The following is a 23964-nucleotide window of genomic DNA, read 5'->3' as shown; positions in this document are numbered from 1 at the left end:
CCGCCAACTTTCCGTCGTCCGAGGAAGTCGCAGTTGCACTTGAGCAGCAATTTTTTTTTTCAAACAAGGTTGAACATCAGGCCATGGGGTTACAGCAGAAAACCCCTTTTACTCCCTCCTCCACCGACAATCCTCCACCGACAATTGCTCACGACGTTTCGGAAGTTGCGTATCTCATCCGACTTCGCCTGCGCCCGCGCAAGTGGCATTTGGTATATGTAGAGGTGGGCCTGGGCTTCTGGCATTTCCGTCAAATGCGTCTGTCGACCGTCTTATACACCCAGTGTACTGTACCTCCCCTTCCTGTGATGAACGCGACCCACTCCCGCATCTTATATCCAGCCTTGGTGAGCAAGAACCCCACCTTACCCCGCAAAAGGGCCCTCATTTCTGCAAGGATACACGAACGGACCCGCCTGCTCGTGATGGTGCGATTGTGCTTTTTTCATCGACGGGGGCCATCGCACAGGCGCCAAATCCCCCATCCCCGGGATGAATGGCATGAACGGCTCAGAGCAGTGCACACTGGCCAAGCATGCGTTTATCGCCCAGGAGTTCCGGGTATGCATTGCAATGTATGCAGATTATATCCTCCCTACAGCTACAAGCCTACGTTAGGGATGTTCCTGCGTCTCAAACGGGAAAACGCGGGCTATTCTGCATGGACGTATACGTTCATACGCCGCCGTAATGGTGGGATGAATGTGTGTGGGACATCACGCTGCTTCTGTTTAATCGGAAGATGCCTTGAGGGAAGGAGTGTGCATTGCCCATGCTGGGGTGCTGCTGCTTGGATGGTCTCGAATCGGTCGTTGTGTGTGCGGGACGGCTCGTTCGTACGTTGTGGTGGATTACGGTCGCGAAAAGCAGCCGATCGCGGGTGTTTCAGAATTCGGCGTCGTCACTAAATAGAGAACGGGGCTCAACATGAGAAACCCTTGACAACACAAAACAACCCCCTCCCAGCCCCAAGTCTCCTTACCTTAAATCCAACTGTCCAAAAACCCTCCCCACAATCGCCACCACCATGTTCAACGACGCCGTTCTCGGATCCTCCAGCGTCAGATCCGTCGCCATCGCGCTGCGGAGCCGGCGGCACGTCTTGCACAGAATGCGGAGGATCGCTAGTTCGTCGGCGGTGAGGAGGGGGTCCAGGCGGAGGAGGAGCGCGAAGAGCCATTGCCCCTGGAAAATAGATAGGGGTGAGTGGAAGAAGGGGGATGGGGAGGAGACGGGGAGGGACGAACCTGATCTTCGGATATACTGGTAGTTTCGTTCAACCACTTTGCGTGGAAGTTGAGGAGCCGTATGGTTTCGCCCTGTTCGAGGCGCACGACGATGTTGGTACAGGGTTCGCGGTCGTTTCGTGGTGGTGGTGTGGGTACGGATTGTCCTTCTTCCTCTTCCTCTTCTTCGAGGATCGGGATGGATTCCATTGCTTCTGATGCGTCGGTTTGGTTCGTGTCCACGTCTGCATCAATGTCCATAGCTGTGGTATCTCCTCCTCCCTCCTGCTGTTGATCCATCCGTGCACGTTTCGCGGCATGCGTTTCGGGGAGATGCAGTTGGCCGATCTTTCGTTTCGCAAGGTGGTCGCTCCCACCTTCTTCAGCCGTTTGCGCCCCGGATAATGATGACCCCGCAGACGCGCCACGTTCCCCGTCCCCATCGCCGTAACAAAAGGTCTTCCACGCGCGTTCGTTCGCGGGGTGCGGTTTGTACATTGATGTCATGTTTCCGCTTTCCAGTAGCGCTTTCCTGTGGGCGGCGAGCGTGCTCCGCAGGGCCTCGAAGCGGGCGAGGAAGCTGGCGAGCCATTCGGGGGTTGGGCGGAGGTGGGGTGGGGTGGGTGCTTGTCGGGATGTGGCTTGGAAGTTTTGGGCCGTGAAGTATTGGTGTCGGATATCTGGGACCATTGTTGTTGTTGTGGGATTTTGCCCGTGGTTCTGCTGCTTGTGTGATGGGTAGTCAACTCGAACCACTTGTGGGCATGCGTTCGCTTGTGCTCTGTAAAGTCGAATTGACCGACGATGGATGAGGGTGTGATGGATGAAAACGATATCCTGCTCCCTATCGGTCGCCTTGATTATCTGGCCACCGCTCGACTGGACACCTTACCTCACCATCTTCAAATACTGCAAGCCGGAAGCCGGCACAGCGCCGTCCTCGAACCCCTCATCCCCTTCCTCATATTCGTCTTCTTCGTTGTCGGCGTAACCGTTGAGAGGCAGGGCGGGTCGTTTTATTGTATCCTCGTCGGCCTGGGTCCAGTCTGAGTATGTGGTGCCGCGGCCGTTGCGCCCGCTGTTGTTGTGGGTACTGTGAGCGTTGCCGGTGTAGTTTGAGCGGCTGCGGTGGTAGTGGTTGTTGTTGTGCATTGTGGGGGCCTTCTGGGTGGTGGGAAGAACGCTGGGAAGAACGCAGAGAGGGAAAGCGAGCCCCGCGCAACTTTACAGGAGGACCCAAGGAGGACCCTCCTGCAAACTGCAACGTCTCAACCAGCCGACGAACAGCACAGCTCAATCGGCATCCCCCCCCCTCAGACACACATACACTCTCTCTTCCTGGAGCACCCCTCACTCGATCTACTCCCGTACGCAGGCTCCGCAGCTTTCGTTGCCCACTCGCTTCAAAGTCTCTGCACACTTCCTCAGAGAAACCACCCCTCAGCATCCTCCTCCTTGCAAGCCACTCTCATAAACCACTATGCGAGATCTTACAGTCCTCTCCGGCTCCTCACACCCCCGCCTCGCACAAGCCATATGCGAGCGGCTAGGCGTGCCCCTCGGCTCCTGCACCCTCTCCAAATTCTCAAACAAGGAGACAAACGTCGAAGTCAGAGAGTCCGTCCGCGAACAGGACGTCTTTATCATCCAGTCAGGCTGTGGGAACGTTAACGATAACTTCATGGAGTTGCTCATCATGATCGCTGCTTGTAAGACTGCTAGTGCTAGGTGAGTCCCGAGCGGAGCGAGGAGGATGCGAAGGAGGTGGGCCCAACTGTGCCATGGGCACAGGAATGCCTCCTTGAGGGTGCCGAGCGGAAGGGAGGAGGTTGCGAGCGGAGGGTGATCTTCTGTCTATATTCATCATGCATCGATTGACAAACCAGAGGATGGAGACTAATCATCGCTCGTCCCGATATTAGAAAAGTGACAGCGGTATTGCCGTGTTTCCCATACGCCCGACAGACGGAAACGCCCTACCGGCGAGTAGGCAACATGTCCGTCTCACGGTTCAAATCGCACGACGGAAAGGACGCAAAACACAGTGCAGACAAGCCCAGCCCTTTCGACTCCCAACTTCTCCGCACACAAAGCTCCTCCGTCTCCGTCTCCGACCTCCTCCCCACCCGCAACAGCCAAGCCGGCGGCGGTCTCCCCACCCTCACCAACGGCACCACGTACCCCCTCTCCGAACCCCCCACCCCACCCCCCGTCCTCGCCTCCATCATGACCGTTGAGCGCACCAAATCAACCCTCGAGTTCCCCGACTCGGACTACGACGACGACGACTACTTTTCGCCGTCGCCCGTGACACCCAAATCGCGGCAGTTGCGCGAGGGGTCGACCATGTCGCTGGATGAAGGGGGCAGGGTGTCGAGTATCAGCCGGTCGGTGCCAAAGAGTGAGGCGACGAGTTTGACGGTGCAGAGGCCCGATGTGGCGTATGCGGGGCCAAGTGGGGTCAGTAGTGCGTATAAGCAGTGGACAGCGAGGAGTGGGACGTTGATGGCGAATATGCTTACTGCTGCTGGTATGTTCACCCTTCGTAAAATGCTGCCCTCCATGCTCATGGAGCGGGAATGTTGACTGACCTCACCACTGTCATACCACCAGGCGCAGACCACATCATCACAATGGACCTCCACGACCCTCAATTCCAAGGCTTCTTTGACGTCCCCGTCGACAACCTCCACAGCCAACCCCTCATGATCAAATACATCAAAGAGAAGATCCCAAACTACCAAGAAGCCGTCATCGTCACCCCGGACGCCGGTGGCGCCAAACGGTTCGTTGCATCACTCACCCGGCCGCCTCCCCCTCCATATCTAACCCCCCCCCTCTCTCGTATTGACATTTTTTAGAGCGACACTGATAGCCGACAAACTCAACATGGACTTTGCCCTCGTGCACAAAGAACGGCGCATCGCCGCCGGGTCCGAACTCATCCTCGTCGGCGACGTGCGCGACCGCGTCTGCATCCTCGTCGACGACATCGCCGACACCTCCTTCACCATCACGCGCGCCGCGGCCCTGCTCACCAAATCGGGCGCGACAAAGATCTACGCGTTGATCACGCACGGGATCCTCAGCGGGGACGCGGTCGAGAGGATCAGGGCGAGCAGTATCGACGAGGTCGTGGTCGGGAACAGTGTGCCGCAGGAGGAACATGTGGAACGCGCGGGCGGCAAGCTGAAGGTGTTTGATGTCGCGGGCGTGTTTGCCGAGGCGGTCAGGAGGATACATAATGGGGAGAGCGTCAGCTTTTTGTTTGATCAGACGCCCTATTGAGGGAGGGTATCACTTGGGAATGGGGGCCTGCTACCCCACTTTTAAGCTCTTTTTTCTACTCTCTTCGCATATCGGATTTGCCCCTGCATGCACAAAAGAGCTTGTCCGGCATCCTGCCACCTTTATCCCTCTTCATACCAATACCCCTACGTCGCAACCCCACATACACCGCCCCTTTTCCCCCACATCTCCATAGCCTAGCCCTAGCCTACAATCCCCATCCCGACCGTCATCGCCTACCCTGCACATATATCCTGTATATTTCATTTTCTGCTCCCGCTGTTCTATGTATAAAAACCAAATCACGCACGGGCGTTTCACACTTCTTTGAACCGTTTGATTACTCCTGCATCGCGTCGTCATCGTCGGTGATGGTTTTGGTGACGGCGCTGCGGGCTGGGTCGGGTGGGATGTAGTCGAATCTGAGGTGGGGGAAGGAATGTGTGAGGAGTTTGACGAGAACGGGGTGTCCACGGGTGTCCACGGAGACACGAGACTCCTTTGCAGGCAAAAGGACGTACCTCCAAATCAACGAATCCCCGCCAACATACACAATACTCCTGCCACCCAACGCGCGTCAGTCCCCTTCCCTTCATCGCACGCCCCCCGCGAAAAAGCCCACGCTCACCGATCCCCCTCGACAAACGCACAAGCCCTGACCGCCTTATTCGAGCGCGGGTGCGCGAGCACGCTGACCAGTGTCCCGGCGGCGAGGCTGTAGACCGCGACGGAGCCGGCGGGCGTGCCGACGCAGAAGTGGGTCCCGTCCGTGCTGGGAATTCATACATACCCGATATGAGAAAGCGTACGGCGGGGGGGAGAGATGTACAGAGGTGCACACTTACCTGATGCCTAACCGACATGTGTTGTGTCCGGTGCTCCCTTTGACTTGGAAGATGTGGATGATCTGCACTCATTTCGGGGGTGGGTTAGACGAAGAGATGGGTTACGGTGTTGGGAAGGTGGGACGGAAACCTTACCTCTTCCGCTAGCGGGTCCCAGAACGCCACCTTCCCGTTAACGCCCTTCGACAACACGCGGGAGTCCACGTATCGTATATCGTCTACAATCATACCCCCGTTAGCACAAGCACACCCCTCCGTTTCCCCCTCACCCCATTCAAAAGCCCACCTATACAACACCCCCCATGAAACGTCTCCACGACCTGCGCAACCGGCAACCCGGTCTCGACCGTCTCGTGCGGGTACACCGCGGCGTCGTCTGCGGACAGGTCGAGGAGGGCGTCCGGGATCTCCCAGTCGCGGATGACGCCGCGGGGGGAGGCGGTTATGAAGGAGAGGCCGTTCGGGTGGAACGTCTGCAACCACCATCAAAAGGTTTTTAGCAGTCCGGTGATGCATATATGAGGAAAGAAACAGGGGGAGAACTTTACCGCACACCGCGCCTTCACACTCCACCTCGCGACCTCCCTCCGCGCGCCCACATGCCACATCCGCACCGTCCCGTCCTCGCCCACCGAGAGCAGCAGCTCGTCATCGGTCGGGTGGGTTTCGAGATGGGTGATGGTCGCGGTGTGACCGGTGAGTTGGGCAATCTCCTGCGAACGCGTGAGGCTGATGATGTGGATGGTCGCGTCGGTGCCGGCTGCGGCGAGGAGGGCGTCGGTTGGGTGCGGGAGGAAGGTTGAGGTTAGGAGTTCCTTTGGAATGGGATGTGGGGTTAGTTGTGAGTTTGGGATGTGATGTGATGTGATGGGGTAGTGAGAACGTACGGGGGGTTCGCCGGATTCCGGCTGTGGTGCATCGGGGAAGTACACACCGCCGCCAACGACGAAGTGGGACATGATGTCCAGATGGTCGCCGCAGTGTGCGTTGTCGTAGAAGTTTACCTAGCGACATACGGGGAGAATGATGAGAAGACGAACACCTGAACAAACGATATCCTCCGCGCGAAACGAGTGGTTGGATGGGATAAGTCGCACATTCGGCTCGGCCTCCTCGCTTTGCTCGCCGCAGTTCCTCCAACATCCCCCCTCGCTTCGATCCCCGTAGTTCCTCAACCATCCTCTATGCCTCCCATCCCTTGCCTCACCCTCAACCACCACCTCTCCTCGCAAACCCACCTGGTCTCCCCCAACAGTAACCAAAACATTCCCCGCCCTTATCCCACCCTTCTGCGCCCTCTCCGTAAAGAAAGCACAATGATTGATAGCTTTCCCATGGTTCTCACGGACGATACGGCGTAGTCGCAGGGACGAGAGTATTTCTTCTTTTGAAGGTTCTGGTGTCGATGTATGTTCGGACATGATGGGTTTGGATGAGGATAAGTGGGTGAGGTGCGATGGCGGGGTTTCGACGTCCATGGTGAAGAGAGGTGAGGCTGCTGTGTTTATGGTGCTGATGGTTTCCCAGAGGTGCTCCAAGAGCCGTCTGGGTCGATCAAGTCCGATCTGGCGAGGTCCGAAAAGTGGAACAGTGAGGACCTCTCCGGTTACGGTGTGGGTTGGGAAGTCAACGTCCGGACGTTCTACGCAGGTGCTACGGCTTGACTCCGTTTCCCGTCGTGGGCAGTGCGTGAGAGTGGGTGGCCCTGCGGAGTGTACAGTACTCCTGTGTGTGTATGTGCTCTGCAGTGCTTGCCTGCTGTGCCTTTTGCGGAAGAAGGATGTGCGCTGGGGCAGGCAAGTCCACCTAGTCCACCTGTCGAGGCCCCGTCCAACGCGTCCGTTCGCTTTCCAACTCGTCCGACACTCGGCGGAACTGCTTTCGGAACAGCGCTCGCAACTAACATAACCCCAGCCTACATCGACACCTCTCCCACTCAAGTCGAAGCTCCCACTGGACGCCTCGGGTAAAGCGCCACGGTCAGCAAAGCGCCAACCCGGCTCTCATACACTCTCTTTGAGCTTTCCGTAGACGTGCACGAAGGTTCCATAGAGGCAATATGCCAGCAGAAGGAGGGGTGACCGTCACCCCTCAAAGCAAATGCTGGTGGCGTACTCTCACCCATCCTGTCCTTTATCAACCCGCGGATCTGTGTCCGTCGATGTTACCGGTGTCATACGGCGTGTCCTTCCCCGTTGCAATATCCCACTCACATCCACTATCCCCACCACCCACCCCACTCTCACTGACTACCCCCCCCGTCCATGCAACAAAATTGAAAACCAATGGTCCCATTCCTGCGCGCAAATATGGAATCTACGTATATACCCCCGTCACAGTTCTCAAACTGATCGGCGGGAAACACATGAGCGTTCATGTCCTTTGTTGTGAGAGGGTGTTATAATTTACAATCGGCCGATGTCCCATCGTGCGTCGCCGGAGGTCAGTGGGCGATCGCTGAACCGTAAGCTCTCGCTCCTGCTTAGTATCCCCGCCGCATGGCGCTGCCAACACCCATCCTACCCCCAACGCACCCATCCCACTTTGTCCCACTATGTCCATTTCAACCCCGCCCCTCACGACGCCTTCCCACTCCCAGCCCCACCACGACACTGCCCCAACGCCCACTGTACGCCATCTTCCACGCCCGCCCCCGTTTTCCCGCTGCAGGGCTGGATCTGCCAGTGCCGGTCACGGATCGCGTTGAGGTTGAGGCCTGTTGCTATCTAAGAACAAGAACCATACATCATGTGAGCAAAGGGAGTGCGATGATGCAGGACGGTTGGATGCTTTACCTCATCCCCAGGCAAAGCGGTAACCAGATCCTGTTTATTAGCCAGCACGAGCAGCGGCACGCCGAGGAGTTTAGATTCTTCTAGGAGTTGTTGAAGTTCTTCGCCTCTGCAATCAAGATCAAGGACGAGTCAGTCAGGTATGGAGCGTTACATGATGAGCGTGGTAGCGGATGTGGGCACGAATACTCACGTTTCCTCCAACCGCCGTCGATCCGCGGAGTCAATCACATATATCTGCCAAATGTCGTATCCACATCAGTACTTGTCCCACACCGCGTTAACACCTTTCTCCCCCAAAACATTACCAAAACATCAGTACTCTCAAAATAATTCCTCCAATACGGCCTAATAGCCCTCTGCCCACCAATATCCCACACAGTCAACTTTACGCCCTCCACGACCACCGTCTTGATATTGAACCCCTGCGTCGGTTTGATCTCGGTGATGGGTTCGGACGCGAGGTGTTTCAAGATGGTGGTTTTGCCGGAGTTGTCGAGGCCGAGGAGGAGGATGCGTAGGTCGGTGGGCGTGGAGCGGAGCCGGCGGAGGAGGGAGAGGAGGCCCTATGTGTGCAGAGAGAGAGGTTGGTTGGATGTGAGGGAGGGAGGGAAGGTGGGGGAGCGGCGGCGGAGCGGGGCACGTACCATCGTGAGCGTAAGGACGAGGGCGTTTGGGTGCTTGTGCGGGCGGCTTTGGGTGCTTTTAACGCTTGAATGGGGAGCGAGGAGGCTTTCCCAGCTGTTCCCGACGCTCGGAGTGGTCGCCCGTCGGCAAGAGAAACAGGGCAGGGCTGGGGGGGCTGGGCGGGTCGGAGTGCACGCAGCTGCTGAAGACGAGCCACGCGAGAGCGTCAACTGAAGACCGAGAAGGAAGACGTGACAGTCCACAGCCCACAGCGGACACCAGGCGCGATCTTTCATCCTCATCGAGGCCACATTCGTTAGAGTGAACCGCCCCCTTCATAGAGCCCTCGGCATGTCGATAGCCGGAACAGCAGGCGCACCGGCTGCCTCGCCACCGGCCGTCCTTGCGAACTATGCGACCAGCGAAGTGGTCGTCGAAAACGTGGGAGAGGAAACAGAGGTAGGGAGGCGGGAACCGGCGGGGGGCAGCTAACCCTCGCCCTGCCATGCGAGAGGGGCCGCTGAGGCTATTCGTTGCTCGTTGGACTGAGCCTTCCGTTCATTTATCTCCACGCTTGCCGAAGGAAGGTGCAGTGGCGAATGAGATATTCCAGCCCCCGAACTTTTACGCCGAACGCCGGCACAACCGAGTTCGAGAAACACCGAGCGAGAAGAGCAAAGCGCTGCAAGCGCCCGCAGACTGGCGTATGCGCGAGCGGCTGAAGACCGTGTCGGCCGTCATGATCATCTGCCTCAACATCGGAGTGGACCCCCCCGATCTCGTCCGCACCCACCCCTCGGCCAAGCTGGAGTGCTGGATCGATCCGTTCTCGTTGACGAGTAGTAAAGCGCTGGAGGCGATAGGGCGCAATCTGCAGACCCAGTATGAGGTCCTGCAGCCAAGGGCTCGGTTCCGCGTTTCCCCGGACCCGTCTGTGGAGGAGACAAAGAAATTGTGCTGTTCGCTGAGGAGGAACGCAAAGGAGGAGCGAGCGCTGTTCCATTATAACGGACATGGGGTGCCCAAGCCGACGCAGGGCGGGGAGCTGTGGGTATTCAATAAGAACTACACGCAGTACATCCCGATCTCCATCTACGACATTCAGACGTGGATAGGGTCTCCATGTGTCTACGTCTACGACTGCAGCAATGCAGGGAATATCTTGCATGCTTTCAATCGCTTCGCTGCTCAACGGGATGCGGAGCTAGCGGCGGAGGGACGACTGGCTACGAAAGATCAGGCGGATGGGGATAAGGAGGTGCAGGTCCCAATGGAATCGTGCATCCAGCTGGCGGCGTGCCAGGCAAATCAGGTCTTACCGATGAACCCTGATCTTCCTGCGGATGTGTTTACCAGTTGCCTGACGACCCCTCTGGAGATTGCATTACGGTGGGCGGTGACGCAGAACCCGCTGCTCAATTCAATCACCCCGGACATGATCATGAAGATACCCGGCCGGCTGAACGATCGGCGGACACCACTGGGAGAGCTGAATTGGATCTTCACAGCCGTTACAGACACGATAGCATGGACAAGTCTCTCCCACGACCTCTTCAAACGCCTCTATCGGCAAGACCTGATGGTCGCAGCACTCTTCCGGAACTTTCTGCTGGCAGAGAGAATCATGCGGTACTACGGCTGCACGCCATTGAGCTCACCGGTTCTCCCGCCCACGCATCAACACACGATGTGGCAATCATGGGACCTCGCCGCTGATTTCTGTGTTGCGCAATTACCTGCGCTGTTGAGCGGCGACAAGGACGGGAAGACGGCGGAATACCAGAACAGCACCTTCTTTGCGGAGCAGCTGACGGCGTTCGATGTGTGGCTGTCGAAAGGGCTGACCGCGGAAGATCCCCCAGAACAGCTGCCTATTGTGCTGCAAGTCTTGCTAAGTCAGATCCACAGGCTGCGCGCTATGATGCTGCTCAGCCGGTTCCTGGACATGGGACCATGGGCCGTCAACCTGGCGTTGCTTGTGGGCATCTTCCCATACGTCCTGAAGCTACTGCAGAGTCCCGCCCCGGAACTGAAACCTCTGCTGGTCTTTATCTGGACGAAGATTCTGGTGGTGGATCGATCTTGCCAGGCGGATTTGCTGAAGGACAACGGGTTCATGTACTTTGTCAAGCTGCTGAGCCCTGGAGCAACGATGCCGATGGCCCCCAACCCCTCCGGCCTGCGGACGATGTGCGCCTTCATCCTCTCCGTCTTCTGCCACAAATTCCCCGCCGGACAACAGGCCTGCTTGAAGGGGGAGGTATTACCCGCCATAGTAGAACACCTAATGGACGAAGACCCCCTCCTCCGGCAATGGTCCTGCATCTGCGCCGGCAAGGTATGGGAAGACTACCCGGAAGCCAAAGCAACAGCCATGGAACAAAACATGCACGAGAAGCTCATCCGGCTCCTCCGCGACCCCGTCCCCGACGTGCGCGCCGCGGCCCTATCCGCGCTCCGAGGCCTCATAGGCGGCGTGCAGAAAAGTGAGAAAGTGGCAATGATCCACGTCCACATCGCCAGCGCAGCCCTGATGACCGTCGCGGACGCCTCCCCACTCGTACGGCGGGAACTCGTATGTGCGTTGTCGGCGTTTGCAAGGGAGGATAACGAGCCGTTGGTGGCGATCGCGACGGAGATGGTTGATGAGACGCTGCAGATGCATGCCCCGCCGGCCAGTTCGGCGGCCGCGGCACCTCCCACCCACGCCGTCGGAAGCGTCTCCTCCCAACTCGCCGACTCCAACACCCCGGGCTCGGTTACAGGCCCGGATCGTCACACCCCACACGATATCCTCACACCCACAGCCCTGCGTACCCAGCAATACATCTGGAAAGGGCTGTTAACGCTCTCCGTTGACCCGTTCCCGGAAGTAGCCGTCGGGGCTTCCGCCCTCGTCGACCACATGATCTCTCAAACCCTCGTGTCTCGCTCCGAAGTCGATACGCCGCCTATAAGCAGCCAGGACGCCCCACCGATCCGGGGCCAAGCACGCAGTTTGAGCAGCACTAAAGGCTCGGACAGGTCCTCGGAGATGAATGGGATGGCGGAGGCTGTTAGTAGGCAGCTTTCGGTGGTTGCGGGGCAGAATGGGGATGCGGATGGGTCTAAACCGGCACCGGCGACGACCGCGACGATGACGACGACGACGAGTTGGACGGGGATCGATGTGGATGCGTTTTTTGAATGGAGTTGTACGTTTTTTGCGGAGCCGCAGATGCAGGTTGGTGTTTGGAGAAAAAAGGAGTTGCACTCGAGGCGATCTTCTGGTGGGGTATCCCAGTCGTTACTGACTGTTCTGTTTCATCCGCCATCTACCTATTCAGACACCAGACATCGACGACCCCGGAAGTCTCCGCTTCATCGAGCGACAATGGCGGACAGAGCGAAACAGGGAACTGTCCTCTGAGCAGTTGGTCACCCCCAGCTACGGCCGTAAGTGCACCCACGTGGGGAAATGCTCACTCCACCGTCAAGGGGAGTCCGTCGCTAATCGCATTTCTCGCGGACCAGCCGTGGAGATCCTACAAGAAACCGGTCGCTTGAACGTCCTAGGCACGGGTACGACCGAGATCGCGTTCCATTCGTTCGAGACGCATGCGTTGACGTCGAATGGGAGGTCCAACGTGATGTACGTGTTCTCAAGAATCCCATCCTCGAACGATCTTTTTTTTTTGCGTCTGACATTTTGTCGTCTGTTTAAGTGTCCACGACTGGTCCGACTCGACAAAGCTCCAAAACTTCGACATGGGCAACCCGCTCGGCAGCCGAATCTCCTACCTGCGCTTCATCAACGAGAACGATCTGACCCTCGTTGCCGTTGGTTCAGGTTTCGTTCCACTCCCCCACTCTTTCTCATCCTCTCGCTCGTATGCTCACCCCATCGCATTACAGACGACGGCGTCATAAAGCTCTACTCCGACTACGAAAAGCCCTACAAAATCAAGAAAATCTCCGGCTGGCGCGCGCTGCCTGATCTCGGGGCCGCCTCAACATCCGTGTCGACGGATTCGGTCGGGAGTCACCAGAAGTACCAGTCCCTCGCGGACCGCTCGATGGTGGTTGACTGGCATCAGAGTTCCGGGGTGTTTATGTGTGGCGGGGATAGCAAGGTGGTGCGGGTGTGGGATGCGAATAAGGAGAGTTGTGTACAGGTACAGGGGATGGGGATGGTATCCGTGTTTCAATGGGGCGGGGCGTTCTATGTTGCTCATGATGCTTTCGCAGGTCATACCCACGAAACACTTACGAGCAGTAACCTCCCTTTCGACACACAAAACGGGCGGAAACCTCATCTTCACCGGATTCGCCGACGGGCGTGTGCATGTCTACGATCGTCGGCAGGCGCCACATTCCAGGTTCATCCTCCCCTTTCCGGCCCATAGTCATCTCAACCGTCCGGGGCCATCGTTCTAACGCGGGGGCTTTATTTTCCCAACAGCCTCGTAAGATCCTACAAAGAACACCTCTCCCGCATCCTCTCCATCCGCCTCGTGACCGCAGCCGACGGCAGCCTGCTGACGTCCGGGAGCAGTAGTGGGGACGTGCGGTTGTGGGATTTGCGGCAGGCGGAGAGTGTAAGGCAGCTGGATGTGTTGGCGATGAGTGATCGGGGCGGTAGTGGCGGGGGTTACGCGACGCATGAGCAGACGCCCACCGCAGGGAGGGGGAGGGGGTGGTATGCGTTGACGAGCTTTGAGGTGCATCCTGGGGCGCCGGTTTTTGCGTGGTACGTAGTAAGGGTGAGATTGTGCGTTACGTGCCTGATATTCGTGGTTACTCATCATCCCCACACGGGACCCTGTGTTCTCCTTTCGTTTTGGCAGGGGCAAAGACTCGACCGTCCGAATCGGGGACATCGACGGGCACCTCCTCGGCACCACGCGGTCCACCGAGGGCGGCGGCGGGTTCCTCACGCAGCGCTCCAGCAGCAACGTCGGGCCCGTCGTCGCGCTCGCGTTCCACCCACAGCGCCTGCTGATCGCGAGCACGACCACAACGACGCCGTGGGTGTCGCTGTACTCCATGTCGACGGCGGCTACAGCGCCTGTTGACCCGAGCGATATGTTTGCGTAACCTGCACCGGTAATACATAGTTTCACCCCCTCCCTCTTCATGTCCCTTCGCACCATAGCCGTTTTTACGTACACTACTAGCGTTTGCTTTGGAGACCGTGTCATTTTTTTTTTCATTGTACCTATATACCGCAATGCATGACCTACGCTACGACGAAATTCTACGTTCTCAGAGTCACAGTCGCGTCTGGATAGTTGCCACAGCGTATCTTTTGCAACCCCCTCAGATCATAAATGCGATGCCGAACTTAACTACGCCGAACAGAGACGCAAATCAGCACAAAGGACATCTAATCTTCTCGCTTTGTTACGGAAACCTCACGCAGATGATGCCTTGGCAAACTCGCGTCGGCGAAGTAGTCCTTTTTTTTATGGGTTCAGCAAGCTTCGAAACGTCATTGGGGTTCGACCTCATATCTTTCATGTGCAGTTTATTCGTGAATATCACCTTGACTTCTCAAAATAAGAAATGTTGCCAAACTACTCATAATAAGAAAAGTGTTGTCCCAAACTATGAGATACATGCCACCAACCATCAATACGCCAAAGATCAGAAAGTAATAGGTATTATCCAAGCCCAGATTCCCTATCAAACCTAATAGAGCTCCTCTCACCCCGCCCTCCTCGCCCCCCTCCCCCTCGCCATCCGCTCCAACAACCACCGCTTGACCCACGTCTTCCTCACATCCGCCGCGCGCACCACACAAGTATCCAGCCACGGGGCGCGGGCGTGCAGCCGGTCGGCGTAGCGCGAGCAGAGGGTCGCGTGGCGGGAGTGCAGGTATTCGAGGGTGTGAGAGGCGGGTTGGTGGGTCATCAGCGTCGGGGCGTCGGGTGATGATGAGGATGATGATGGCCGTGGGATGGTCTGCGATACGATGAGGTCCTCATCGATTTCCATACCGCTGCTACTGCCCGCATCTCTTAGATGCACATCCCCCTCAAACGCCCTCGTCACATTCACCACCAGCGTCCGCAACCTCCTGGCCCCGTCCAAGAACGCGCCTATCGTGCCCTCGCCCTCGTCGCCCAGCTCGGGTAAATGCTCCAGCGCAATCTGCAGATTCTGTAAGCTGCTTTGCCACGCGCGCGGGATGCTGGCGAGGGGGACCACGAGTCCTTTTGTTGTCAAAGACCGAAGGTGGTGGGTTTGCGGGAGGCGGGTTAGAAAGTGGGGTTGATTTGATGATGATGAGAAGTGGGATGGTGATAAAGTGGTCTGTCGTTGGGTGAAGACGGTTTGAAGGAACGGCTGCATGGCGTTCAGGAACAGATCCCGTAACCCGGGCGAGGCTGCCGCAATCTGCGGGGTCAGGTGCGCGACCAGCGTCGGCGAATCCGTGCCATGCGCATGAATTGAGAGTGTACGGAGACGCGGTAATTGCAATGGTGTTGCCGCATATGGCGTGTTGCGGTAGGATTCCACCACGTCCTGATCCGCGGAAAGATTGTGCAAAGCTAGAGTGCTCAGCTGTGGGATGTTACGGAGGAGAGTAACCAGGCGCGGGAGGGAGCGGGGGTTGTGCAAGCGGAGAGTGGTGAGGTTTGCGAACGATGGTGTGGTGGCTTCCTCCATCGGGGTACCATACCCCGAATCGATAAGCATCGGTTCATACCCCATCGTCGTGGTGGTAGCTACCGGCCCCGCATCGTTGCCAAACTCGGGTTCAGCGGCAGCGGGGACGTGCGGCTGCGTCAACGCTTCAGCCTCCACAGCGGCGGCGCCGGTACCTCTCCAGAACTTGAGCTCGAGCTCTTGCAGGTTGGGCAAGGCGGCGATGGATGACCATAGAGCCGACGCAGCGATGTCGGTCGAGGATGTGCGCGTGAGGGCGACGTGGATGTGGAGTTGAGAGAAGTTGGTGATGATATCCTCGGACGAAAGAGATGCTGGTGGGGTGGAAATCATGTCGTCCTCGGCGGCTGGTGCCAATGCCGGGGTGACTGACATCAGGGGCTCCTGGTCGACGATCCCGTCCAACCGGAGGGCTGTGAGCAGCGGGAAGCTTTTCAGGAGCGGGATGACTGCATTTGTCGGAGCGTAGTTGCCACCGCCGAAACCGACGAGCACCAAACGCGTAAGACCGGGCGCGACCAGCATGTTCTCAGCGAGACTGGGCACATGCAGAGTCGGCACGACATTCGAGTCTCTGAATCTGCAGTGGACGAACTCCAGCGCGGTCAGAGTCGGGTGTTTTGCGAGGACGCAGCGTAGGATATGTTCCGCGCCGAGAAGGCCGAAGATGGGGCGGAGAATAGGGAGAGGGAACTCGCAGCCCGTGAAGGCCATGTGCGTCATCCCATTCGGGAGGGTGGTGAGCACATCTTCTAGCGTACGGGCTTCGATGTAGCATCCTCCTAGACTCAACTCCTTCAAATTCGGACAAGCTGCAACGATCTGTTCCATCTGCTGCACGGAGATCATCGCGTCGTCCCCATTCAAAGTCAAGGAGATCAAATCCGGAAACCGGGCCCTCCCAAACAACCCATCCACCATCTCCATCATCGCGTCAGAATGTAAGCTCCGGACCGTCAACCGCTGCAACCCCGGTACCGTGTCAAACTCCAAATCCTCCCACCCTTCCGCAGCCATAAGCAAGGGAACGTTGATATCGATGGTGGACAGGCCCTTACGGAAAATGACGTCCAGCACGCTGCTGGTGTTGCGGTAAACGTGCTCACAGGGCGCTTCGAGAGATTCGCGGACGGACAGGTGGCGGAGTTGCGGGGTCACGTCTGGGTGGAGGATGTTGATCATGTTGTCGGAGGTTTCGGTGGTGAAGCTGGAGATGCTGGGCATGCGGGCCAGACCGTTGGAGAACTCGAGGAGATGTTTTGGGAACTCTTCATCTTGATGGAGCTAACGGACGGATTTGAAGGAAAAGTAAGTTTTTGGCCTGTAGTGTTGCTCGTCAGAACAACTGAGCCCTCGCGGGCACTTGCCCAGCCCTCGTCATCTCTCGCCAAAGACCTACCTCTAGCCTCTCAACCCTCTTAAACCGCGCCAACACTTCCTTAGCGCCAACGCTCAACACCTTCTCCCCAACCCTCAACGAAAGCACATCCGTCTCCCCAAACCCGGCCTTCCACAATCGACACGCTCCACTTGCAACCGCCTGCTCGCGGATACTTAGGAACGAGAAGATGTGACGCACGAGCTCGCAGGGGAGGTCGCGGGACCATGAGCGGTTGACGGTCGTTATATCCATAGTGTTCGAGGACGGCGTTAGTGTAGATATGTACACGCCTGTCCCTTTTTACAAAGATATATACAAGGCAGGTATGTACAGCCACGGGCCGGAGGACTTGACGACCTTTCTCTCGCAGGCAAGGTCGCTAACTGATTTTCTCGGGTTGACGAGGAGGATATGTTCGTTCGGAAGGACGATGGGATGTCGATGGAAATGGTCGAAAGGAATTGTAATTTCGGCGAAAGATGGAACGCGAGGTGAGGCGGCGCTGCGGTGGGTATATGAGTGCCACTTTCCTGCTCTTCTCCTCCTCTGTTTGCTGACTGCAGCCATAATTGGTAACACCATGTAGGGTCAGCGGTTGGTGGGATTCTTCCCATCTTACCCAAAATAGTGTCCCGGAGTTGTTCGGCGTGCGGGTGCCTGCGGAGTCCAGTCCGATAGGAGCCGATATCAACGTGCACAGCCACCTGGGTAACTAATTGTCTTCACAGCCACCGGCACCTCAACACGTCTCCGTCTTGGCCTCGTCTCGCGCATATATAAAGCACGCACCATACTGTACCTCGACCGCCCCCTCACACCTCCAACACTTCAAAAACAACACCCACAGAACCATCAAACATGCTGCCGTCCTCTCCACCCACCCTAAACCTAACCTACTTCAACATCTCCGGCCGCGCCGAACCCATCCGCCTCGCCCTGCACATCGCCAACATCCCCTTCACCGACACCCGTCTCAAAGCAGGCTGGGCGGAAACCAAACCCAAAACGCCCTACGGCCAAGTCCCCACTCTCGCCATCACATTCCCAGACACCGGTGGTGGCACCCACACGGCTGCCCAAGCCGACGCACTCCTGCGCTATGTCGCCCGACTGGCTGACCCCGTCCATGGCCTGTACCCCGTTGAGGACCCGCTGGCGTGTTTGAAGATCGACGAGCTGGTGCGTGCGTGCGATGATGTAGATGCTCTGATCTCGCCGACGATGGACGAACCCGACGCCGAGAAGAAACGCGCCGCCCGCCGGTCCCTGATCGCCCCGGACGGTAGACTCACCACCTTCCTCACCAAAGTGGATAGGAGGTTGCAGGCCGATGGGTATGTTCTGGGTGGGGAGAACCCGACGATTGCGGAGTTGACTTGGCATGGGATGCTTTGGTGGTTGAAGTCGGGGTTGTTGGATGGCGTGCCGAGGGATTATGTGGATGGGTTTGAGAGGCTGGCGAAGTTGCATGAGAGGGTTGATGGGCATCCGAAGGTGAGAGAGTGGAAGGGTAGGCATCAGGAGTAGCCAGCCACCTTGGATTCGGGTTTCGGATTGGGCTTAGCATTAGCATCGACGGTGTCGCTTCGATTTCATTCTGTATATATGACTTTCCCACGGCAAAAAAGAACTTTTGCGAATGGCGTATTTGTTCATATACGTACGTATCATACCGCACCCAATGCGGAAACGAAGACCCCACTCCAAAACCGACACTGTATTACCATTTGAAAGTTGACACGGATTGACGGGACCTGTCAATCCGTCACAACTGGACCAAAAAAGAATCTCCGGCAAAGGGTATTACTGTATATTCAAAAGAAAGTGAAAAGGGATCCAAGTTCCACAAACTGCCGGAAAACAGGGGTTCTAGACTAGATCAGGCTAACAATCAGGGCTACCAATCAGGGGAGTGAGAAACGGGAGATGTGAGAATGTACAGTTCAAACTCGAATCAAAAGCACGAGCTCCCGTATCTGTCGTGCGCGAGAGGGGCGAAACAGGAGGGGGAGTCAGGAAACAGATATGATACAAAACAGAGCAGGACTGCCGCTATGAAATGGGAATGGCACAAATGAAAGATGCAGAATATGAAAAAAACCAAGCGAAGCAAAAATCCAAACAAAAGCAATACGAGACTTCACCAAAAGACCTCACATCCTCGCGGAGCGCATCTCACAAGCCGAGACCAGCGCACCCAACCTCGACGCCGTACATCTCGCCATCCGCGCCACGGCGTCATCCACTTTCACTCGATTTTCCTTGTTAGCATCCCAATGCGCATCCGAGGCGCGCCGCTTGGATGGAATGGATGAGGGTTGGGACAGTTCGGATGTGGCGATCTCGCTGGGGGCGCGGGTGAGGTCGCCGGAGTCGATGATGTAGTTGCAGACGGTGGCGAGGACGTCGAGGGGGTTTTGGGTGGGGAGGGAGCGGCGACGGTGGGTGTTTGTGACGACGTGGAGGGGTGGGTGCACGGCGCGGGGGTGGTTGGGGTGATGGGTATCGTCGAGGTCTATGTCCCAGTCGTCGTCGGCGGAGCTTATGGGCGGGATTAAGGAGACGGGGATGCTTGCGGTAGTGAGCTTTTGGGTGACAGCTGGAGTGGCTTCGTGCACCGGAATTTCGTCGTACGATGCGGCTAGTGAGGGTTTCCGGTAGGGTGGTTTGCTCACAGGGCTGGCGTCGGAGACAAGTCCGCGGATCGCAGCCATGCTGTCATCATCGCTCGCCTCGTAGCAGTCTTCGCACGCGTCGCTGGTCCCGGCTGCGGAGCACTGGCTTTCCGAATCTTGCTGCAGCCGAAGGGTATCGACAGACGCATTGCTCGCCCGTCGATCGTCCTGCACCACATTCTCCTTCTTAACCTCGACATCCGCGTTATCATACGCAGAGCTCTCCGAGTCCGTATCCTCCTCCTTATACCGTGGCCTCTTGACGTCGGGGACCCTCATGGATTCGGACGCGTCTTGGCTTGACCCGCCGCGGTAGGTGGGATACGCCGTGAAGGAGATGATGGGTTGCGGTTGTTGGATGGCGGGGGATTGCTCGATGGGGCGGGACCGGAGGCGGGAGACGGTGTGTTTGATGTCTTCATCCTGATGGAAAGAGATGTCAGCCACTCCGTATCCAGTCAACGACCTGCCAAATGCAACAACGACACAAACCTTGAACCCCTTAGCGTGCGGATTATAATTCTTCTTCAAAGTATTCACCTTCTGGCTTTGATAATGCGTCACCGCCATAAACCTTGTCTCCTCAAATACATACGTCGTCACCACATCTCCGCCGGCAAGGTCAGCGCCGCGCTTGCTGCCGATGGTAAAGGACTGGCTGTGCTTGATGAGATGCACGCGCGGCTGGTATTGGTGGAACGAGCGGAGGAGGAAGTAGCCGTCGGGGACGAGGGAGGTGGAGGTGCTGGATGGGGGGGTAGCGCTGTTGGTGAGCTTGATTTTGGAGAAGTTGGCGGGGTGGGAGGTCCAGTATTCTCCTGCGATAAGGCATAACAGTAGCTAAGAACACCGTAACTACAACGCGACGTACATACGCATGACCAGTACAAACCTGTCTGAATCCCAACAGGAAGGATATGCGCCCTACAAGGCCTCGGAAGCTCATTCTGAGCATTCGGCTCGTCATCACTCTTCGCCTCTAAGACGGGTGCCCACATTCCATCCTTGTAGCTGAATCGGAAGCGCTGCGGGACGCTTTGAACGATATCCAACGCGATAGAGTACAGTGCGGTAGGGTCGAGGTTGCCGAACTGGAAGCATAGGGTGGGGAACATGCAGCGGCCGCTTTTTGTTACGATCATTTCTAAAGAGGGGTCCAAACATATTAGAAACGAGTAGCCACATCCCGGAAATCGAAGGGTTGCAATGATGATTAATGCAACGTCAGCACATACCATTCCCAAAAGCATGAAACTGGGCCCACAACTCCGCATTATCCAACATAACCGTCACTCCCGCGACACCGTCTCTCCCATCTCCCAAACACTCCCGCCGCAAGCGTTTGTACATCCCATCGTCGTCGTTGGGCGTGAAGGTGATGGGCTTGGCGCGGGTGCTGCGAGTGACGCGTGTATCATCACTTGGGTGGATCTTGAGCGCAGTGTCCGCGCTTTGGTTTCGGTCGCGGAGCTGGGACGGGCCACGTTTGGAGGTTGCGCGGCGCTTGGTGAACGGTTGGTACTCTGTTGTGATGAATGATTGAAATGATGTGTGAGATGTTAGGCCGCGAGAGCACTTCACACAAGCATTCAGAGACAGAGGATGGGGGATGAAGTGTGTTAAAGGCTCAGTAAGTTAGATGCATGGATCTCTTACCATCGCCGTCAGACTGCGCGCGCTTGCGAATTGAACGTCCAGTGGTTTCGCCCATAGTGACTTGGATCGTCGATGGGACAGTAGGTGGCCTCGGGGGATTGTGTATCACACCTTGTCGGCAGAGGAACTGCGTCAGTCAGAAATGACCGATTAAGCTGATTGAATCGACACAGTACGATTCCAGCCGGCGTGCTAGACGGAATGAGGTAGCTGCGGCGCTTGATGGATGTGTTAACCTTGTAAAATGCGAGACGACTGATACGACTGAAAAGTGATCGGGTATTCCAAAGACCGTCCGTCGGAAGAGTGACGGTCGGAGTTGGAAAACACTGAGCTGGAGAAGGACGCCGGTTCTCGCAAGGAGACTCTATCTATTCTATGAAGCCAGCACAGCGCCGGATCAGCGACAGATAGGATTCTGGGTGGTGATCTGGCGGCTCTGAAGCAGGTGTTCGGTTTTATAGGCGTCCTGTGATTGCTTGGTTGTGTGAGGAGGCAGACCGTCGGAGCGCTCCTTTTTTCTGAATGGGCTCTGCGGGCGCTTGTCCGAATGGCTCATTGCCAGGTCCGGGGGCTCCAGTTCCAGTCGCGCGCAAGGGAGACGGGGAGCTCATGTCCCGATCCTCCCCGACCGCAGCGTGCCCCTTGTGATGAATGGGAAGCGTTAAGCGAGGGATCCAGCCGCTTCTTCCCCCCGCTTAGCCGCCTCGCCTCGCCGTATCCCGCTGTCATTTTCCCACTGTTCCCCCCGTTGTCTTTTGCCCCCCCCGTCATCGCCTGTCAGCGCGTTTCCCCCAATGTCGCTCACTTTCCCACGCAGAGCAAACATGAGGAATTGGGCTTCAGGGGCGCTTCCCGCCTTTGTTTCATTTTTATTTTGAGAGATGCTGTCCAATGAAGAGTTGTTAGATCCTTGTTCAAAATACTTACCTTATATTTGGAATGTGCCGTCGTCATTCTGAATTTCCCACGGAATAACAACCAGAGATTCCCATCGCGATGTGCCCGCCGCAACGAGCAACCGCTCCATGTTTGTATAAAGAGCGATGCCTGAAAGAAAAATCGATTGCCAATGCCGCGAACTGCCCAGAAAACGTTGCTGTGCTCAAATGCAATCGCTCGTCTGCTCCATTCATGTTCATATTACATGTATGTACAATCAAAAGGTATCGAGAACGCAAGGGTGTGCGAGCGGGATGGTGCCGTGCCAAATCGATATCACGAATGCGAAGCTTTCAATCGGTGTACGCAAAATCTAAGTGAATTTTCATTATGGTGTGGTATTTGTCGTCGATCTGCTCCTCAGAGGGACAGGATCTGTCCAGCGCCTCCAGCCTGTAACGATGCAGAACACGGTCAGATCCCGCCATTCATGCCGCATGTCTCCTAAGTTCTGGCGAGGCCAACCCGCACATCGAACCCAAACCTACTTCAATAATCTCAATCTCCCTCGCGCTCAACGTCCTCAGTCGCCTAAACCGCGGCGGCAACTGCTCAAAGCTCTCATACGTTATCGTGTTGCCCGACCGCTTGGGCGGCGCCGATTGTGGTGCGAGATTCAGACCGGCCGGCATGTTTGCTGTTGCTGTCTTTGAGGGACTGGACGCTGAAGATGGTTGGTGATGTTGTAGAAGCTTTCGCGAGCCGAGGAAGCGGATCAGTGGGATGTGCTTGCCGGGGAACGTCATATTGCGGAAGAAGGACGACGGGCGAAGTACAGCTAGGGCGCTATGATAACTTGCAAGAGTTTGCTTCGACTGACAAACAGAATGGTGTTAGCTTCCGTTTGCATGCAGAGAAGCAGAACGAGGCGGACATTGTGCCAATACCGAAATTAGATTTTGTTTTTCACAAGCTGTTTGAAATGGAAGCTTAAACTTGGGAGCGAAGGTTGGCCGTGCGCTGAATATCTGGTCCTCAAAGACTGTACTGTTGTTGTGATGTTGTGATGAGCAAGGGATGTCGGTCGTTGACAAGAGCGTTGTGAGGTGCCCGTATCTCCGAATTCACTCATTCGCATTTATTTAATTGCACCCCGTCCTCTTATCTGATTGAGCTTCTCGCGGTCGTCCGTTTTGCGAGCGTTCGCATCCTCAGCAACAATCGCAAACATGGCAGCCTTCCCAAACTTCCGCCGCATCTACCAAGACTTCCGCACGCCCGCCGAAGAGAAATCAACCGCCAACACCGCCGTTTACACCTTATGCGCTTACTGCGTCATATGCGCCCTCATGACCGCTTCCAGGAAGGCCGCGTTCCCTGCTTTGCCTGCGCAGTGAGACTGGGATTGGAGATGAAGAGGGCGGAGCGCGGAGGAATGTGGTGCTGTTGAGTTGCGCTGGGGCTCACTAGCTGGTTGAATTTCATTTTGGGGAAAGATCAGTCGGATACTGAGAGGAGAGGAGGATGACCGCGTTGTTCCAAGCTGCGAGGCGGAACTCTGTCCATTCTGCCATGAAAGCGCTCAGGCCACGGAATCTCGCTCGATCCGACCAACTTAGGACACGGGCCCGGGGCATCTCGTCACATCAATCATCTAATTGCGCTTAGGGAAGCTCTGCTGCACTCGTCTTCACGGCGCTCTGCAACATCCGAGATGGGCTTACGCGAAGCAACGACGGAGCAGTAGGACAGGTTTTACCGCAAAGCATCCCCACTCTTCATAATCAGCGAGTGCCCCGCCCCGAACTCTGCGGCCGGGAGAGCTCGGTAAACTGACGGACGAACCAAAACGCCGTTGTACATACCTTTTAAAGAATGGAGTTTGTCTATCGACGAGGGCTTTTGAAACTGCCACTTGAGGAGACTGTATGGAGGATCCAG

At 56.7% G+C, this 23964-nt stretch overlaps 9 protein-coding genes across 9 annotated transcripts; 3 read left to right on the top strand and 6 right to left on the bottom strand.

Moving 5' to 3' along the window:
- Nucleotides 1-411: 411 nt before the first annotated feature.
- Nucleotides 412-2435, bottom strand: EV422DRAFT_528431 (survival motor neuron interacting protein 1-domain-containing protein). Its single transcript, XM_053070282.1, has 4 exons — nt 2119-2435; nt 1248-2007; nt 983-1185; nt 412-904 (listed from the first exon to the last, which is right to left on the bottom strand). The coding sequence occupies exons 1-4, from the start codon at nt 2376-2378 to the stop codon at nt 886-888; spliced, it is 1242 nt and encodes a 413-aa protein (XP_052926093.1). The 5' UTR covers nt 2379-2435; the 3' UTR covers nt 412-885.
- Nucleotides 2436-2490: 55 nt separating this feature from the next.
- On the top strand, nt 2491-4514 carry EV422DRAFT_595009 (phosphoribosyltransferase-like protein; the record flags this gene model as incomplete). Its single annotated transcript, XM_053073589.1, has 5 exons — nt 2491-2954; nt 3149-3235; nt 3629-3756; nt 3840-4011; nt 4088-4514. Exons 1-5 carry the CDS (start codon nt 2707-2709, stop codon nt 4512-4514), a joined length of 1062 nt encoding a protein of 353 aa, XP_052926092.1. The 5' UTR covers nt 2491-2706.
- Nucleotides 4515-5138: 624 nt separating this feature from the next.
- Nucleotides 5139-6780, bottom strand: EV422DRAFT_506172 (WD40-repeat-containing domain protein; the record flags this gene model as incomplete). The annotated part of the gene is made up of 7 exons (XM_053068540.1): nt 5139-5286; nt 5360-5421; nt 5495-5577; nt 5646-5832; nt 5908-6174; nt 6247-6363; nt 6598-6780. 7 exons carry the CDS (start codon nt 6778-6780, stop codon nt 5139-5141), a joined length of 1047 nt encoding a protein of 348 aa, XP_052926091.1.
- Nucleotides 6781-7935: 1155 nt separating this feature from the next.
- Nucleotides 7936-8801, bottom strand: EV422DRAFT_506171 (ADP-ribosylation factor-like protein 3-like protein; the record flags this gene model as incomplete). Its single annotated transcript, XM_053068539.1, has 5 exons — nt 7936-8085; nt 8155-8260; nt 8345-8388; nt 8460-8717; nt 8799-8801. 5 exons carry the CDS (start codon nt 8799-8801, stop codon nt 7936-7938), a joined length of 561 nt encoding a protein of 186 aa, XP_052926090.1.
- A 482-nt stretch (nt 8802-9283) lies between these two features.
- Nucleotides 9284-13854, top strand: EV422DRAFT_495914 (raptor N-terminal caspase like domain-containing protein; the record flags this gene model as incomplete). The annotated part of the gene is made up of 10 exons (XM_053067838.1): nt 9284-11536; nt 11600-12001; nt 12105-12213; nt 12292-12409; nt 12483-12607; nt 12673-12776; nt 12816-12932; nt 13006-13136; nt 13220-13453; nt 13605-13854. 10 exons carry the CDS (start codon nt 9284-9286, stop codon nt 13852-13854), a joined length of 3843 nt encoding a protein of 1280 aa, XP_052926089.1.
- Nucleotides 13855-14263: 409 nt separating this feature from the next.
- Nucleotides 14264-17505, bottom strand: EV422DRAFT_528413 (uncharacterized protein). The gene is made up of 2 exons (XM_053070281.1): nt 16829-17505; nt 14264-16713 (listed from the first exon to the last, which is right to left on the bottom strand). Exons 1-2 carry the CDS (start codon nt 17060-17062, stop codon nt 14464-14466), a joined length of 2484 nt encoding a protein of 827 aa, XP_052926088.1. The 5' UTR covers nt 17063-17505; the 3' UTR covers nt 14264-14463.
- Nucleotides 17506-17598: 93 nt separating this feature from the next.
- Nucleotides 17599-18510, top strand: EV422DRAFT_528412 (uncharacterized protein). The gene has a single exon (XM_053070280.1). The coding sequence runs from the start codon at nt 17669-17671 to the stop codon at nt 18335-18337; it is 669 nt and encodes a 222-aa protein (XP_052926087.1). The 5' UTR covers nt 17599-17668; the 3' UTR covers nt 18338-18510.
- Nucleotides 18511-18618: 108 nt separating this feature from the next.
- Nucleotides 18619-21558, bottom strand: EV422DRAFT_45696 (uncharacterized protein). The gene is made up of 4 exons (XM_053067243.1): nt 21142-21558; nt 20721-21008; nt 20378-20629; nt 18619-20303 (listed from the first exon to the last, which is right to left on the bottom strand). Exons 1-4 carry the CDS (start codon nt 21194-21196, stop codon nt 18964-18966), a joined length of 1935 nt encoding a protein of 644 aa, XP_052926086.1. The 5' UTR covers nt 21197-21558; the 3' UTR covers nt 18619-18963.
- Nucleotides 21559-22078: 520 nt separating this feature from the next.
- On the bottom strand, nt 22079-22908 carry EV422DRAFT_45408 (uncharacterized protein). The gene is made up of 2 exons (XM_053067240.1): nt 22572-22908; nt 22079-22476 (listed from the first exon to the last, which is right to left on the bottom strand). Exons 1-2 carry the CDS (start codon nt 22827-22829, stop codon nt 22444-22446), a joined length of 291 nt encoding a protein of 96 aa, XP_052926085.1. The 5' UTR covers nt 22830-22908; the 3' UTR covers nt 22079-22443.
- Nucleotides 22909-23964: the final 1056 nt, after the last annotated feature.

This window comes from Fimicolochytrium jonesii (assembly GCF_025526975.1).
Source record: "Fimicolochytrium jonesii strain JEL569 chromosome Unknown EV422scaffold_10, whole genome shotgun sequence".
NCBI lineage: Eukaryota > Fungi > Chytridiomycota > Chytridiomycetes > Spizellomycetales > Powellomycetaceae > Fimicolochytrium > Fimicolochytrium jonesii.
The sequence above is the reverse complement of the archived record's forward strand: the minus strand, read 5'-3'. Positions and strand labels throughout refer to the sequence as shown.

What these genes read in the sequence shown, in the direction of transcription:
- EV422DRAFT_528431 (XM_053070282.1), bottom strand. Translation starts at nt 2,378, where the DNA reads ATGCACAACAACAACCACTACCACCGCAGCCGCTCAAACTACACCGGC. An exon ending in CAGTATTTGAAGATGGTGAG is followed by an intron (nt 2,008 to 2,118) that starts GTAAGGTGTCCA and finishes TCGACTTTACAG; the next exon opens with AGCACAAGCGAACGCATGCC. An exon ending in CCAGTATATCCGAAGATCAG is followed by an intron (nt 1,186 to 1,247) that starts GTTCGTCCCTCC and finishes TCTATTTTCCAG; the next exon opens with GGGCAATGGCTCTTCGCGCT.
- EV422DRAFT_528413 (XM_053070281.1), bottom strand. Translation starts at nt 17,062, where the DNA reads ATGGATATAACGACCGTCAACCGCTCATGGTCCCGCGACCTCCCCTGC. An exon ending in AGAGGGTTGAGAGGCTAGAG is followed by an intron (nt 16,714 to 16,828) that starts GTAGGTCTTTGG and finishes TCCGTCCGTTAG; the next exon opens with CTCCATCAAGATGAAGAGTT.
- EV422DRAFT_528412 (XM_053070280.1), top strand. Translation starts at nt 17,669, where the DNA reads ATGCTGCCGTCCTCTCCACCCACCCTAAACCTAACCTACTTCAACATC.
- EV422DRAFT_45696 (XM_053067243.1), bottom strand. Translation starts at nt 21,196, where the DNA reads ATGGGCGAAACCACTGGACGTTCAATTCGCAAGCGCGCGCAGTCTGAC. An exon ending in CGCGCAGTCTGACGGCGATG is followed by an intron (nt 21,009 to 21,141) that starts GTAAGAGATCCA and finishes TCATCACAACAG; the next exon opens with AGTACCAACCGTTCACCAAG. An exon ending in GTTTCATGCTTTTGGGAATG is followed by an intron (nt 20,630 to 20,720) that starts GTATGTGCTGAC and finishes ACCCCTCTTTAG; the next exon opens with AAATGATCGTAACAAAAAGC.
- EV422DRAFT_45408 (XM_053067240.1), bottom strand. Translation starts at nt 22,829, where the DNA reads ATGACGTTCCCCGGCAAGCACATCCCACTGATCCGCTTCCTCGGCTCG. An exon ending in GGGAGATTGAGATTATTGAA is followed by an intron (nt 22,477 to 22,571) that starts GTAGGTTTGGGT and finishes GCATCGTTACAG; the next exon opens with GCTGGAGGCGCTGGACAGAT.